We start from the raw sequence: 16,444 nt of genomic DNA on the forward strand, positions 1-16,444 counted from the left end.
TGGAACAGCAAACCGCGGCCAGTGGGAGCCGCGATTGGCCCAACCTGCGGACGCGGCAGGTAAACAAACCGGCCTGGCCCGCCAGGGTGCTTACCCTGGTGGGCCACGGGCCAAAGGTTGCAGATCTCTGTTCTAGTTTAATGTGAAACCAACTTCTCTGGAATACTGGTTCACTTCGTATAAAGGAAAGGCTAACCCTGTTCACATACAAATATAGCTAGGTCTTTTAGGCTGTTTCACAGCTTGATGCCAATGTGATTATGCAGTAGTGATCTGTAAACTGGAAATACTGCCACACTGTTCTGTGATCTTAGCACTGACCTGGAGCTGAGAATCGTAAGTGTCCCCTTCACTTCTAGAATTGCCAGATCCAGGAATATTGCCATTATACATGAGAATGAGGCCTGCTGAGAATAAATGTCTCATCCTTTTTAAAAAGACTTCCTCCGTGAAGACACCCCAGTGGGCACAAGTTTCCTCCGTGCTGCAGCTCATGATGATGACCAAGGTGTGAATGCTGCCATCGTATATTCCATGTTACAGCAACAGCCAGAATACTTCCAAATCAACCCCAGCACCGGCTGGGTGTATGTGAACCATCTGATCTCCCAGGTAACAGGACTCTTATCATACAGAATGTAACACAGCTTTCTTCCCGTGGAATATGTTGCAGAGAGTTAATCTCAATCTGTTGATTTGTGCAAATTAGTTTTTAGATTTCCTTAAACTTTTTGTTAAAACTACTTTGTAGACAACTCGAATCAGCCGGTATATTGTAGCAACAGATGGAGGCAACAGAAGCAGCACTGTGGAGCTGACTGTAACTATCACTAACGTACTCAATCAGCCACCACATTGGGAACAGAGCAGATACTGGGTTACAATCCCAGAGAACACCATTCGTGACACCAAGATAATGGTATGCTATAAGAGAACCTCCTTCTCTCTCTGGAATAGTCCCCTCTCCCTTCCTTCTGTCCTGTCTGTGTATTTAGAAGGATATACATGCCTTTACTACCTTGTGCTGTGATCCTATCAGATTTCACAAGCTATGCACTTTTAGCTTTACATGGGATATCTCCAAGGAAATTCCAGAATCTGCAGGAGATGTTGTGACTCAGAAGGCAGCACTCTTCTCTGTTACTCTGTAAAACCAGTGCCCCAGCAAGGGGTGCTCCTGAAGGGAGCATCTTTTGGATGCATTGCAAAACTGAGGCTTAGCCCATATTAAAAATCCTAGAGCATTTTTCATAAGAGTTGAGATGTTAATTCCAGTGTCCTGACCAAATTCCAGCTTGAGTGATTCCATTCTGCCTACTTGAGTTATCCCTCCAATTTTCAATGCCATCCATAACTGCTGTTTTAGTGATGGAGTAGCTCTGCTGTATTTCAGCAGTGGATGAAATGTGTACTGTTTATTGTTCTTAGTCAAACATATTTTTTAAACTGGACACACGGAATGCTTCAGTCCAGGCAGTCTTTTCTGTAATTGCTAATTGATTCCTACAATTTCTCTTCATCTCCCAAGCATGAGATCCAAGCACTTGGAAACAGTTTGTTTCATCCAGCCAGGCTCATGCACAGCTTGCTGAAGAGTGAGATCCTCATAGTAATCCCCCTTTGGATGTTTTTTGGGGAAAAAGCTTCCTTTACCTGAGGGTGATGTTCATACCCTTTGCCATATTTACAGAGCAGGGAAATTTAATATTGATTAAAACTTGGAACCACAGCAAAAGCAGTACAAAAATTAGACAAATCTCCAGAATGAAGGCAAACTGTCTGTCTCATCATGCATGCACAACCCCAACCCCCCAAACTGACATCTTAATACTCAGAATCATGCACTTCATAAACAAATACAGTGGCTTTTTTTCTCTTCAGACTGTCAAAGCCACATCCTCCCTTGGTGATCCCAGGGTTACATATAACCTGGAGGAGGGTCAAGTTCCAGAAACTAACATGCCTGTTCGTTTCTACCTGAAGCCAAACAGAGTGGATGGATCTGCTTCTCTACTAGTCTCTGAACCACTTGACTTTGAGACAACTAAGTTTTTCACTCTGAGAGTCAGGGCACAAAATGTAGCAATGATTCCTTTAGCTTCATTCACCACTGTCTGTATTAATATAACAGGTAAGTACCACTGAACTACTGTAACTAGAACAGGTAATTTTAGAATGGCACTCACAGTATTTCTAAAATATCAGTACTAGAAATTATGGAATGAAGCCTGGACTTAGCATAAGATTTCCTTTGAGTTTTAAGACATTGTGCAGTAGTAGAAATAGCCTTTTCACCTGAAGATACCACAAAGTGTGATTTAACAAGTGGGATGTGGTATTTTAAAAACATACACTTACTTTTTAGTGCAGATATTTCTATATTAATACAGTGCTGTGTAAGTGTAATAATAAAGGAATCCTTCTAATGCCAGAAATGGCCCAGTAAGCATCCCAATTCTAGTGAGAGAAGAGTGTAGTATTGGAAATATTTTATATATTAGGGATATTTGGGAATTTCTGAAATGATTAACTCTTGGAACAGAACAGCGAAAATGCATACATAATCATTGTTAATTGCAAAGGTGTTTGGGTTTTTTTTTAAATGGACACTTTTAAGGTAAAGAGACCCTACTATATAATTTCACAAATGATTAAAATTAAGTGTTACTTGTTTGTCCCTTGTTAGTTCATATTACATACACACGTGTAGTGGGTTAGCAGTGGTCCCTCCCCCTGTGGGAGGCCACTCTGCCTCACTACGTCAGGGCCATCAGAAAAAGATACGGAACCTTTCATCTTTACTGATTTCACTACCATAATTGCATAGTGAAAAGCATGTTCATCTATGGAGCTCGTCCATAATACACCAACACAAAAACTGCTGTTATTTATTTGTATAGTGGCTAGTACCTAAAGTCAGGATCAGGGCTCTATTGTGCTAGGCCACAGACACAGACACAGACACACCCCCCCCCCCCCCCCCCTCGAGCAGAGAATGTCTTTTGAAATGAAAACATTCTCTGCTCCAAAGAGATTACAATCAAACTACCACAAATCAATATTCATTAGTAACATTGTTCCATGGTCCTATTAATAGTGTTGTAACTTAGTTTAATGGCAACTTCATTTTGGCCAGTAACGTAAAATTCTATACAATAGACTCATTTTGGGGTGGGGGAAGGGAATGCAAGTTAAACCACTTTTAAGTGGGAATTAGCTACCAGAAGGCCTCAACTTATAAAATATGAGTCACTTTTTATATATGCATATGCAAAAAAATACACACACATTATATACATAGAGAGAGAGATTGTATTCCCCGTCTCTCAACTCAACAATGGGTGAATGCATTTACTAAAACTATGAAAGAATATTGATTGTGTTTGTTGAAATAACACATGGAAAAATAATCGGTCACAATGGAGAGTTAGGAATACAGGAAAACTGGGTTATAAAGCAAGCCTGTTGTACCAACAAACACAGTAGCAATTTAAGGCCCTTATTCTACAAGCACTTGGACATGTTGAAATCAATGGGACCATCTCATGGTTGTAAAGTTAAACGTATGTGTTTGCAAGATCAGGCTCTAAGAATTTGTCAGCCTCATTCATCGAGAGATGTTTAAAATTGTATTTCTCTGTTTTACCTACTATTGTTACAAGTAACGTTTAGAATAGAACACATTTAGCAAAATCTTTGTCTGTTTTTTAATTTTTTTTTTTTGCTTTTAACAGTACTTGGTGTAGCTTCAGTTTCATCAATTGACTTCAGTCAGCTCCTGTGTTTGGCCTTTCACACAGCAACAGGGAAAGAAGTTTTTTAAAACAGAAAAATGTGGTTGTAAAACACAAAAATTAACAGGGGAGTCCAGTGCAAATGTAGCACCTGAAGCTATTTTTTAATCCAAATTTTGAAAATGACAGGATTTCAAGTTGACAGTATCTCTTTAAACTAATGACACTTCATAACTGCAGTTACTGACACTGGAGTGGTCCCCAAGGCTCTGATCCTGCAAAGACAAGGGCAAGCCTGCACACAAACTTTCATCAAAATAACAAAAGGGGTGAAGTAAAAACCAGTTTATTTTGGTGGAGATCTGCGTTATCAGACGTTAGTCCCATCTTAAATTTAGATATCGTGAACAGACCCATTGGTTTCAATAGGTTATCTTGAATGCTATTCAGTAGGTGTGTAAGTCTTTGCCAGGACAAGGGCCAAAGAATAACAGCTCCTGGTATCAGTAAGTTAATAGGTTATTAGGTTAATCGGTGTCTCGCATAATACCTGAAATCACAGCATCACATCTTCGCTCTAATTAAAAGAGCTTCTGCCATCTGCCTTGAGAACGGGAAGGCAGAAAACAGGATTGGATGTTAGCAGGAACAGTCTGCTAATTTGTTTGTTAAAAGGTACAGTTTTAAGATTTTTAACCTCCTCTCATTATGTCTTAACTCCTCTCTCTGCAGATGTCAATGATAATGTTCCATTCTTCACATCTTCTACCTACAAGGTGTCTGTACCTGAAGAAGCAGCTATTGGCACATCTGTTGCCCAGGTTTTAGCAACTGACTTGGATTCTGGGCCATATGGAGAGGTTTAACTTATTACATACTCTTTTTCTCCTAGCAATATTAATCTGTTAAATAGCATTGACGCGTTAAACAGTGAGAAAAGACAAGTAGCAGATGGGACAATAATGAGCCATAGGCACCTCTCCCTTCCTCTTTGAGCAGGATGGCTAAATTTTACCTAACTAAGACCTGCCTCGGATTTGTAAAAAAACAGGAGAGTTCCAGTGATTAGGGCACTAGCATGGGAGATCTGGGTTCAGTGTCTATTACACCACTGGCTTCCTGCGTGACCTTGGGCAAGTCACAGTCTCTCTGTGCCTCAGTTCCCCATCTGATAGTAGTGATAATAGCACTGCCCTACCTCACAGGGATCTTGTGAGGATAAATATAGTAAAGATTAAGAGGCAGTCAGATATTACAGTGATAGGGACCATACAAGTACCACAGATAGGTGGGTAGGTAGAATACATACGGTCTGCTCCATCTCAGACAGGAGGAGACTCTAGATCATGTCACATAGTGACCCAACCTGAGCTGAAGACATGATAAAGTACTGCATGCTGCTACTCGTGCTCTCTGTGGACTGCCCCCACCATATTAATTGTCAGGGTGGCCGCAGGCTTCATTTTTGAACTTTTGTTCCTGTTCGACTCATGAGTGGCTCTTTGGTCAGCTCTGTTGTAGAGATCAAATACAAACAGGCAAGCAGCATTGTGAAGTGCTGCTCTCCCTTTCCTTCCCCATTCATTACCCCTCTCCCCAAAATCCACAGGGTGGCTCTTGTGAGAGAACTTTGACTCTCAACGTGTTACCATTTTGTAACTTGTAAACCTGCCATAAGCTGTCACTGAAAAACTGTGTAGCAAATATTGTATATAGAACTGGTGGGGAAATGTGTAGGGATTTTTCCTTTGAAAAAAATTTACTTTTTGTCATAGAACTGAAAATTTTCAGCTGAAAAGTTCTTTGTTTTCAAAGTTTCTGTGAAATATGTGGTTCAATCTAAGCTCAGTTTTCCTTCAGAACAACTTTGATGGAAATTTTTTGACCAGTCCTAATTGTATATTACCAGGAACATCGGGGGGTTATTTTATATAAGCATTCTAACTTTGTATTCAAACTGAGAGAAGCCTCAAGAACAGTCTGTTCAAATAAGAGCCTTTTCAAATATTATTTTGCAGACAGTTTGAAAGGGCTGAGGAAGGATGGGGACACAGCACTCACATGAAATGGTATGCATGGAACCTCACATAAAATTTCTGAACTTCAGGTTCAATATTCAATATTGAAAGACCCTAGTGAACATTACCGGTTCTTCACCATTGGTCCTGAGACAGGAATTGTTTCCACCAAAGCATCTTTTGACAGAGAGAAGAAAGGCTCTTATTTGATTGAAGTTCAGTCTCAGGATTCTGCAGAGTCTGCTCGACCTGGTGTTTATGGACAGCCCAACACAGGTAAGCATAATGGTTTATATACCAGGTCAGAGAGAGTTCCACTGCCATTGGTAGACGTGGAGTTTTTCATGGAATGTCGGGGTAGATTACACAGACAAGATGGGTGAGGTGATATCTTTTATTGGACCGACTTTTGTGGGTGAGAGAGACAAGCCTTTGAGCTTGCACAGAGCTCTTCTTCAGGGATAGGTTAGGCCATCCCACAAGTAACTTTATCTCTGGTCTCTGTAATCTAAATTTTCATTTTATGTCTCCTTTTCAGATACAGCATATGTGAAGATTTTTGTCAGTGATGTCAATGACAATGCTCCAGCTTTCCCTCACCCAGTATATGAAATCAGTATAGAGGAGGACAAGGAAGTTGGATGTGCTGTTGTGACAGCAACAGCAAATGATGAAGATGAAGGTGTGTAAACAGACTTCTCCTATATTTTTCAGTGCTTTTGAGTAATGCAGCGTCCACCATAATAATGGTTTCTCTTGTGAGCTAATGATTTTCTGTTTTAATCTGGTGATTGATTGTATTAAGGAGAAACTTTAAATGGATTTCAATAGTTTGGAGAGGAGAAGAATCTCTCTGGCTTAAATGTGTCAAGAACTCTTAGTAATCTACTCAAGTTTCCACTTTGTAGAATAACAATATGCTAGTGATCCTTTTATTTTAGAACACCACATTTAAATCCTCACAATTCTTCTATTCAGCGGTGATGTGCTAAATGCCCCTCTTAGTCTGGTTGGTGGAGGAGAAAGGAGAGAACTTGGAGCATACTGCTGGAGTTGAGAATTTTCAAAAAAACAACTTGTTAGTCACTTTGATAGGTGGGTTACAACTGGGCCCTAACTCTTTCATGTTCAAACATCTGAAATACATACAGCAGGGTTGTGGGTTTTTGGAGTTTGTTGTTGTTGTTGTTGACTCCTATCAATTGCTGCTCATGTCACTTCAGTAATATATGGGCAAGACATTTCAGAATAAATTAAAAGGTTGAAAAGGTTTTCCCCCCCCATTAAGAGCTTATATGTTCTGTATGGAAAATGATTCTTTGCCCCTGTGCTAAGTGGAGTGAACTTGATTCTAACAATCAAAACAGCTTCAATGTATCTAGCATCTTGTCATGTTTCTTCCTTTTTTCCTTTTCAAAGAACAATAGCTTATCACTTTCCCATGTTTCCAAACATTTTGAACAATGCAAAAGAAAATAACTAGGATCATATAGATGGAATATATTTTGAAAACAAATGGTCTTTTGATACCTTGCTGTTCTTTTGAGATTTTAGCACCACCTGGTGATAAAAATAAAAATGAGAGTGTAGCAACAACAGATGTTTGGCTTTAACATCAGGGGGAAAAAACTATTCAACAAAAATAGCTTCCAGTCTTTAATAACACTACATTCTTTTCAGTATCAGAAAATTAATACACATTAGACGTGTAGGGCTAAAATTAATCAACAAAACGGAACAAAAGCGTTGCCTAACTTCTACTTGCAAACTATGCTTGTACATATACCTGTGCTTACAAACACAGAACTCTGCAGTTATTTGTTTCTCTGTCTTACTCGCATTTTCACATACACGTTTCTGACTACAGTTACTTTTTTGTTAAGGCATAATACAAGTGCTTGTCTCTTGAAAATTTTGGCCTACTGTGTCCAAGTCAAACTACGCATCCCATTAATAAATGTTTGGTGTGGCTTTACTGAGTACTTTGAGAAGTATGGTATGGAATTCAATACTAGAGTAAGTAAACATTTGCTGTTTCATACAGGTGTAAATGCCAAACTGAGGTATCAGATTACATCAGGAAATGCGAAAGGAGCTTTTGATGTTGAACCCGAAGTGGGAACCATCTTCATTACTCAGTGTCTGGACTATGAACAAGAGCAGCATTATGAACTCCGGCTTGTAGCCTCTGATGGGAAGTGGGAGAATCACACACTCATTGCCATCAATGTAATCAATAAAAACGATGAAGCTCCAGTGTTCACTAACAATGAGTACCATGACAGTGTCTTGGAGGAACTTACAGATCTGCCTGTTCTAGTTCTAAAGGTAAATCAGTTTGCATGAAGCAGAGAGGTGGGTTTTTTTGAGAGTAAATTAATTTTTTATTCAGCTTGACCATGCATAGTTACATCAGTTACTGAGAGCCAGATCTCATCAGAAGACACCTGGAATTTGTAAGATTCTGGTATCTTTCTGTCTTCCATGTTTTCCAGCTATCTACACTCTTTTTATAGAATTGATTAAACAAAAATATGTGGTGGCTGGAATTGGATAATAAACTTAGTTACTGGCCAGTATAAATGTAAACAAACCTACTGACCCCTGGTAAGAAAAGTGCAAAGGGAAGGTAGACTTGTGGTTGAGACATGGGACCGAAAGTCAGAAGATCAGCTTTCTCTTCTCAACTGTCACAGGCTTCCTTTGTGACCTTGGGAAAATCACTTACTCTTGTCGCTGACTTCATTTCCATATCTGTAAAATGGGGATACATACCTACTTTACTGGGGTGTTCATCAATATTTGTAAGCTTCTTTGAGATCTCTGGGTAGGAAGACACTATAGAAGTGCTAAGGAATATAGGTGGTGATTTCCCCATCAGAGGAGTATAAGGAAGACAAGACCCAACCCCTGTCCAGTTTCTAACCCCTCCTGTCTGCTCCTATGAACCAATTTCTATTTGCTTCTCTAGTTCAACTTCCACTGGATCTCATTGCAAATACTTGTTCAGTTGATTTACTATTACTTCCACCTAGCTTTTCCTGCATATTTTCCCCCCTCTTCCCAAATACACTAGCACGCAGAATGCATTAGTCTCCCTAAACACAATCAGCTTATTTCTCCAGCCCAGCTATAACCTTTGCAGAAAGATCCAAATGACTCAAGCCATCTGATGCTTACCCTTAACTGTTAACATATAGGGGCACGTTCTTTAGTAGGCCTCCATAGTACTGCAGCTTGCAGTAGAAGTACAATGAATTTCCAGTTCTCTCTCTCTCTCTCTCACCCCTCCTGTGGTTTGTTCTAGGTTTCTGCAGCTGACCCTGATCAAGAAGCTGACCAGAGTGCCCTTTGCTACTCTTTACATGGACACGGGGCCAATAGTGAGTTCTGCATCAACGAGTACACAGGAGAGATCTATGCAAACAAAAAGCTAGACCGTGAAAAGCGATCCATATGGCGCTTTCTTGTCCTTGCTACAGATGAAAATGGAGAGGGACTAACTGGCTTTGCAGATGTAATCATAGAGGTCAGAGATGTGAATGACAACCCACCTCTTTTCCTTTGCATGTCAGAAGGCTGCTTTATGGGGCAGGTTCCTGAAGATTCCCCAGCAGACACCACTGTAATGGAAATGAATGCCATAGACCTTGATGACCCCAAAGCTGGGAAGAATGCAGTATTAACTTATAGAATTATTCAAAATGTCCAAAATGAAATCAACCTCAACTTGTTTTCAATCAACCCAGTTACGGGCACCATCTGTACTGTGCTCGGATCCTTGGACCGGGAGAAAGAAGATAAGTATCTGGTGGTGGTTGAAGGAAGGGATGGAGGTGGACTCACTGGGACAGGCACCGCCACCATTTTGGTGTCTGATATAAATGACCACGCTCCAGTCTTTACACGGAAGATGTATACGGCTTTTATCTCTGAAAATGCAAGTATCAACACTGAGATCACACTGGTATCTGCTACGGACAGAGATGAAGGAGAAAATGCTGTGGTGACATTCAGCATCCTTGATGGGAATGATGATCGTAAATTCTCCATAGAGACAGATAAAATTAACAAACGTGGGGCTATTCGGTTGCGAAAACACCTAGACTTTGAGAAACCTCATGAGAGGGTGTTTAACCTGACCGTGAAAGCTGAAGACACCGATTTCTTCAGCATTGCTCACTGTGTTGTCTATGTGGAGGATTCCAATGACCATGCCCCTGTGTTTTATCCCCCATTCTATGAAGTGATGGCTCTGGCTGAAGATGTGCCTCTTGGCACTAAAGTTGTACAGGTTTCTGCTGTTGATTTAGATTCGGGGCTGAATGGAAGATTTTTGTATCGCCTGATAAACAGGTCTGACCCAAGTGGACAGTTCTCTGTGGGTAATGATGGTTGGGTTGTAGTTGCAGGATTGCTGGATCATGAGGCTGTGACACAGCACCACCTTGTGGTCATTGCCACTGATATGGGACAACCTCGGCTGACTGGCAGTGCCACTGTTCTTGTGACTCTGCAGGATGTGAATGACAATGGGCCAGAGTTTGAGGCTCAGTATAACCCAGTCGTCTGGGAAAACACTGCTTCGCCACAAATTGTCCAAATGAACGAGACTTCTAGTTTGTTATATGCTAGAGACAGAGACACTGCTGCTAATGGAGGGCCTTTCTCCTTTCACTTACTCAGCAATTTTGGCAGCGTAACTTACTTTAACTTGCAGGATTTCAGCAATGGAAGTGCACTGCTCACTGCGCTGCATACCTTTGACAGAGAAGTGCACAAGGTGTTTTACCTGCCAATTCTGATTACTGACAGCGGGATTCCTCCTATGAGCTCAACCAACACGTTAACTGTTAATATTGGGGACCGAAATGATCATCCTCATTCTGCTGGCTATATGGAATGCCTCATCTACTGCTATGATGGTAATTGATTTGGAGCTTATTTCACTGGGCTATACTCAGACCATGAGCAGCAGGCGTGCAATTCGGAGAGATGTGTCCCATTCCTCAAGAGTTGCTTTCCATGATGCATTGGTATTTTGGTGGGAAATGCAGCTCTGCCAAAAGGTTGATTAGAACTGAAACTTGGTGTGTAAGGTCTGGTCCCAGGGGATGGAGTCAATTGGTGTGTGGAGGAGATTGAATTTGGGGCTGAAGGAGGGTAATTGGCTTCTATCTTATGTACACTTCTATAAAACTTAAGTAAATGGTTTTCAGATGCTATTTTGTTTCCCTTTAATTACAAAATAGCTTGACTTATTTTATACTGATGTTGTTCATTTAATAATGTTGTCAAGGGCTGTAATCTGGATTCAAGTCTGAATACCCTGAGAGATTGCTTGAAATTTGAGGTTAAACTAATCTGGCATGTTGTCTAGTTAATGTTTTAAATGTGAACCCGAATATGAACCATCTGTACCCTCTGAAAAGTTAATGCAAGCCTTGAACTGCCCAAAAATAGAAATGGGAAAATCTTCTATGGCTGCGGCTTTTTGTGCCCTCCCTTGCTCATTGCAGCCATCATGAGGCAGGGCACCTTCCCTGACCCTCAGCTCCCCAATCCCTGATGATCTCTTGCAGTCCCCAGCATCCTTACATAAGCCCCAAAGGAGAGTAAACAATATAAATAAGTTACGTTGTAACTGTGGGGCTTGCATCTTGTGGTGTCAAACCACTTCTCCTCCTCCCCAGATCCCACCTTATGCCTCTGGTCACATGGCATTCCCTCTAAATAGTGTTTCTTATCAGGAGGAATTTCACTTCCTAGTAGCGCAGTCAATTAATCGCAGTTAACTCACACGATTAACTCAAAAAAATTAATCACAAATGCAGTTTTAATCGCACTGTTAAACAAGAGACTACCAATTGAAATGTATTAAATATTTTGGATGTTTTTCTACATTTTCATATATATCTTGTATTCTGTGTTGTAACTGAAATCAAAGTGTATATTTTGATTACAAATATTTGCACTGTAAAAATGATAAACAGAAATAGTATTTTTCAGTTTACCTCATACAAGGACTGTAGTGCAATCTCTTTGTCCTGAAAGTGCAAGTTACAAATGTAGATTTTGTTTTGTTCCATAACTGCATTCAAAAACAAAACAATGTAAAACTTCAGAGGCTACAAGTCCACTCAGTCCTACTTCTTGTTCAACCAATTTGTAAGACAAACAAGTTTGTTTATATTTACAGAAAATAATACTGTCCTCTTCTTATTTACAATGTCACCAGTAAGTGAGATCAGGCATTTGCATGGCACTTTTGTAGCCAGCATTGCAAGGTATTTACGTGCCAGATATGCTAAACATTCTTATGCTCCTTTATGCTTTGGCCACCATTCCAAAGGACATGTTTCCATGATGATGATGCTCTTTAAAAAAATAATGCATTAATTAAATTTGTGACTGAACTCCTTGGGGGAGAATTGTACGTCCCCAGCTCTGTTTTACCCGCATTCTGCTATATATTTCATGTTACAGCAGTCTCGGATGATGACCCAGCACATGTTGTTGTTCATTTTAAGAACACTTTCACTGCAGATTTGACAAAATGCAAAGAAAGTACCAATGTGAGATTTGTAAAGATAGCTACGGCCCTCAACCCAAGATTTAAGAATCTGAAGTACCTTCCAAAATCTCAGAGGGACGAGGTGTGGAGCATGCTTTCAGAAGTCTTAAAAGAGCAACGCTCCAATGCGGAAACTACAGAACCCGAACCACCAAAAAAGAAAATCAATCTTCTGCTGGTGGCATCTGACTCAAATAATGAAAATGAACATGTGTCAGTCCGCACTGCTTTGAATGGTTTTCAAGCAGAACCCGTCATCAACATGGACGCATGTCCCCTGGAATGGTAGTTGAGGCATGCACATCTGGCACGTAAATATCTTGCGACGCAGGCTACAACAGTGCCAGGAGAATACCTGTTCTCACTTTCAGGTTACATTGTAAACAAGAAGCGGGCAGCATTATCTCCTGCAAATGTAAACAAACTTGTTTGTCTGAGCGATTGGCTGAACAAGTAGGACTGAGTGGACTTGCAAGCTCTAAAATTTTACATTGTTTTATTTTTGAATGCAGTATTTTTGTACATAATTCTATATTTGTAAGTTCAACTTTCATGATAAAGAGATTGCACTACAGTACTTGTATTGTGTGAATTGAAAAATACTATTTTTTTGTCTTTTTACAGTGCAAACACTTGTAATAAAAAATAAGTATAAAGTGAGCACTGTACACTTTGTATTGTGTTGTAATTGAAATCAATATATTTGAAAATGTAGAAAACATCCAAAAATATTTAAATAAATGGTATTCTATTATTGTTTAACAGTGCGATTAATCGTGATTAACTTTTTTAATCACTTGACAGCTCTGCTTCCTAGGTATACTGTAGTAGAGCTGACATGATGATATGTTATAAGATGTTTATATATAGACTGCGCCAGTGTATTGGACAGCTATTATACTTGATGTGTGCTTGTTATAAGGTTTAGTTTGATGTACTGAGTGAAATTTTTGTGTGGTTGCTAATTGCACAAAAGGTCTTGGTCATTGCTGGCAGTCCTCAAGGGTTTGTTCTTGGACTGCAATGATGGAATATTGGATTCCTCAAACTTAGTTACAGTGAATTTTGGACACCACTTGGCTGTACTTCATAAGATGAATTGGTCTGTTTTATCAACTCCTGTGAACTTAAATGAGAGGCTTTTTTGTCTTAAGTCTATTTAAATAAAAAAGACATACATACATTGAGTTGTGACACATGATAAAGTGAGGAAGGCTTTGTATTTCATGTTGTGTTCAGGTACTGCAGGGATTTAACATCAGTATATAATATTATGTCCTATATAATGGCTATTGCAAAATATATTTATCAAATATATTACAGTTACAGGGCTAGCTGCACCTCTGGCTCCTTTCTGGTTTCTCTGAGTGCACCACCTCAGGTGTCGAGCTCTGGGTCTTTACTTATCTCAGGGCTCAATTTTACAGTGCTCCCACTCTTAGGCTGGGGTATAGTACCCTGTGTATCCACCATTCTTATCCCCCCAAGCCCACTGAGTTCAGACACCTGTGGTTCTTCCCCTGGTATTCAGTGACAGAACGGCCTTCTTCAAGCACAAGTATTAGCAGTAGTAACACTTTAAGAGAAACAAGATTTTTAAAACATTCTACGTTTCCTTCTGTCTTACTATCCCCTGATGGTAACCTAGGCAGGCCTAACTTCTTCACCAGGTTTCTGTCTCAATTAATGCTCCATTCTTGAGTATCCTTTTTAATCCAGACAGAGTTCTTTTAAATTTCTTTGTTCACGGGCCTTTTCCTGCTCTGATCCAAACCAATTTTGCAGGCTGGCTGGAGACAGGCAGAGTCATCAAAGCTAATGGTTCAGAGGTGGCTTATCCTGAGCCCTTCTTTTCTTTCCTGCCTGTTCCTCTGGACAGCCTGAGTTAAACCAATATCCTCATATAGAAAACACCCCAGTAACCAGGCCAACATACAGTATTCACAAATCATTATCGAGCTGCCTTTAATTCCATCCCAAGTACTGACAAAGATTTTAGAGTTAAGGAAAGCCAGCGAAATTATAATTGCATATTTGTTTATATACGTGTGTATAAATGTCAGATACTTTTTAGTTATGTCATTCATATGTTTAATTATGATAGGTATCTTACCCACAACGGTACTGGGCCAAGTTCACGCACCAGACAACGATGACTGGGATCACAAGACCTATCAATTTGAAGGAAAAGCATCAAGGTATTTTAAAAAGAAAATAATGACCTGACAAAATGGATGATAAATTTTCAAAAAAAAAAGAGAGAAAATATTTAAACTTTCCCTGAGAACTCACATGCCAGAGTGTATTGTGTGCACTCAAATTTGTGTGCACACAATCTCCAAACCCCTTTCCTACATAGAAAGCCACATTATACGCAGTCATATGAGCAGCTCCAGTTTGCTCCCCAGTCAGTTGCTGCCTAGGCCAGCAATTTCTGAGATGAAATGCGCATCCCCTGACTAGCAGAGTGCCTTTAATCACTCCACAGGCAACCAGAAGCCTCACTAGCCAATTAAGGAGTTGCATTGGTATATTCAGAGGCGAGTTGGGATTCCTTCATCCTTTTTCAGAAGGATTGTGGCTGCAGCATGGGATTTTGGTGAGGGAAAGGGGGGAAGTGTAATAATTTCAGGCCTAATTGAATATTGCCAGAAATGGGGTACAGCTGCTAGATCGGAACACTTCACTAGCAGTGGTTATCTTTGGCCTTTGTGACAGCTTGGGATCCCACTCTGTCAAGAGTCCAGTACTACGCACAGACGCCTGACTAACGAGTTGGAATGCTATCCCATAGTCCCTGTGTACAGTCTTATCCAATGCCAGTGCCATTGGTCCGCAGCATAAATACAGTTCCCTAACACCCTGCTCCACCCCTGGAGAAGTGGTGTTTTGGTGCTCCCACTTAGTTTTTGAGGTCCTGTCTACACTGGGAGCTTTTGCACCTGTGTAGCTAGATTGATGGAGTTTGCACCAGTGCAGAACAGAGGTGACTTGCAACAGTGCAACTTGACTGTTTTGGCACTGGGGAGCTGCACCACTGCAAGTCACTTTGTTTATACCAGTGCATCTATACTAGGGGTTTGCATTCATACGGTTACCTCAGTCTAGTGACATAGTGCAAAGTCCTCAGTGCAGACAAGATCTTTGATCCACAGGGAAAGGTAAACAGAGGCAGGCCATGGTACTTCATAGTTATTTGAGAGTGTGCACCACAGCCTGAGGGTGGTAGTCTGCGAGCAGCTAGGAGGTAGCATAATTTTTACTTTATTTTAATGAAGCTGCTGCCGAATCCAGGCATCTTGCTATAGAATTTAGATCTACTTTGCTATAGAATATGCAGATCTTTGACTATGGCCTTCTGTACACACTAAGGGCTCAATTCTGCACAGCGTCTGAGCTCTGTTTAGAAGCACTGGAAAGGAGATGGCTCCCCGACTCTGTGCCACCCAGCCCCAGACAGAGTTCGAGCAACTTGGAGTCCTGCTTTAGTTTATGCCACAGTTTTGGGGTTTCTAGGGGCCTTACACCAATGGAGGATAAGTGTAACACCCTGGCTCCTCGCTCTCCTTTTACCTGAGGTGAGGGGGTAGATCTGTTATGCCTGTCAGCTTTACACTAGGGGAATTCTCGACAAAATCTGGTCTTGACCTGATTGAATAGAACTTATTCTTTGTCTTTTCCTTTCACATAATTTCTGTTGCAGGTACTTTATCCTCAATGATAACTCAGGTTTGCTGAGTATTAAAGAAGGTACCCCAACAGGAATTTACAATGTAAGAGTGAAAGTTACTGATGGAATCTGGCCAGATGTGATCTCGACAGTAAAGGTGGTTGTGAAGGAAATCAAAGATGATGCCATCCGTAATGCTGGGTCTATACGAATAAACGGTAAAATAATGTATTTTTGTGTCTGCAGTATTTCAGCTCTGAAATCTGCCCCCTTTATGTTAGTGCTGTGTAACTTTGAACTCTTATTAGTGTCTGCTTAATTATTAGATATCTGTGTTGGATATGCTTAATATTCCTCTAAGTAGAGATCTGAAAAATGTACACACGTGCTCTGCTTTGTTTTCTTTTCCCCCTGATACATAGAGGGGGGTCAGAAGACACTGCAATAA

At 40.5% G+C, this 16,444-nt stretch overlaps 1 protein-coding gene across 1 annotated transcript in view; it reads left to right on the top strand.

Moving 5' to 3' along the window:
* The window catches only part of LOC112107820 (neural-cadherin-like), a 66,733-nt gene that overhangs the window by 27,817 nt on the left and 22,472 nt on the right, over positions 1-16,444 (top strand). Inside the window, exons 10-19 of the mRNA XM_026659129.1 lie at positions 440-612; positions 752-919; positions 1,882-2,131; positions 4,467-4,594; positions 5,842-6,028; positions 6,291-6,434; positions 7,797-8,080; positions 9,060-10,677; positions 14,431-14,524; positions 16,030-16,214. Coding sequence (XP_026514914.1) covers positions 440-612; positions 752-919; positions 1,882-2,131; positions 4,467-4,594; positions 5,842-6,028; positions 6,291-6,434; positions 7,797-8,080; positions 9,060-10,677; positions 14,431-14,524; positions 16,030-16,214 — 3,231 coding nt within the window. The remainder of the gene's footprint in view (positions 1-439; positions 613-751; positions 920-1,881; positions 2,132-4,466; positions 4,595-5,841; positions 6,029-6,290; positions 6,435-7,796; positions 8,081-9,059; positions 10,678-14,430; positions 14,525-16,029; positions 16,215-16,444) is intronic.

The sequence above is a fragment of the Terrapene carolina genome, unplaced genomic scaffold (assembly GCF_002925995.2).
Source record: "Terrapene carolina triunguis isolate 2854851 unplaced genomic scaffold, T_m_triunguis-2.0 Scaffold58, whole genome shotgun sequence".
NCBI classification, from domain to species: domain Eukaryota; kingdom Metazoa; phylum Chordata; order Testudines; family Emydidae; genus Terrapene; species Terrapene triunguis.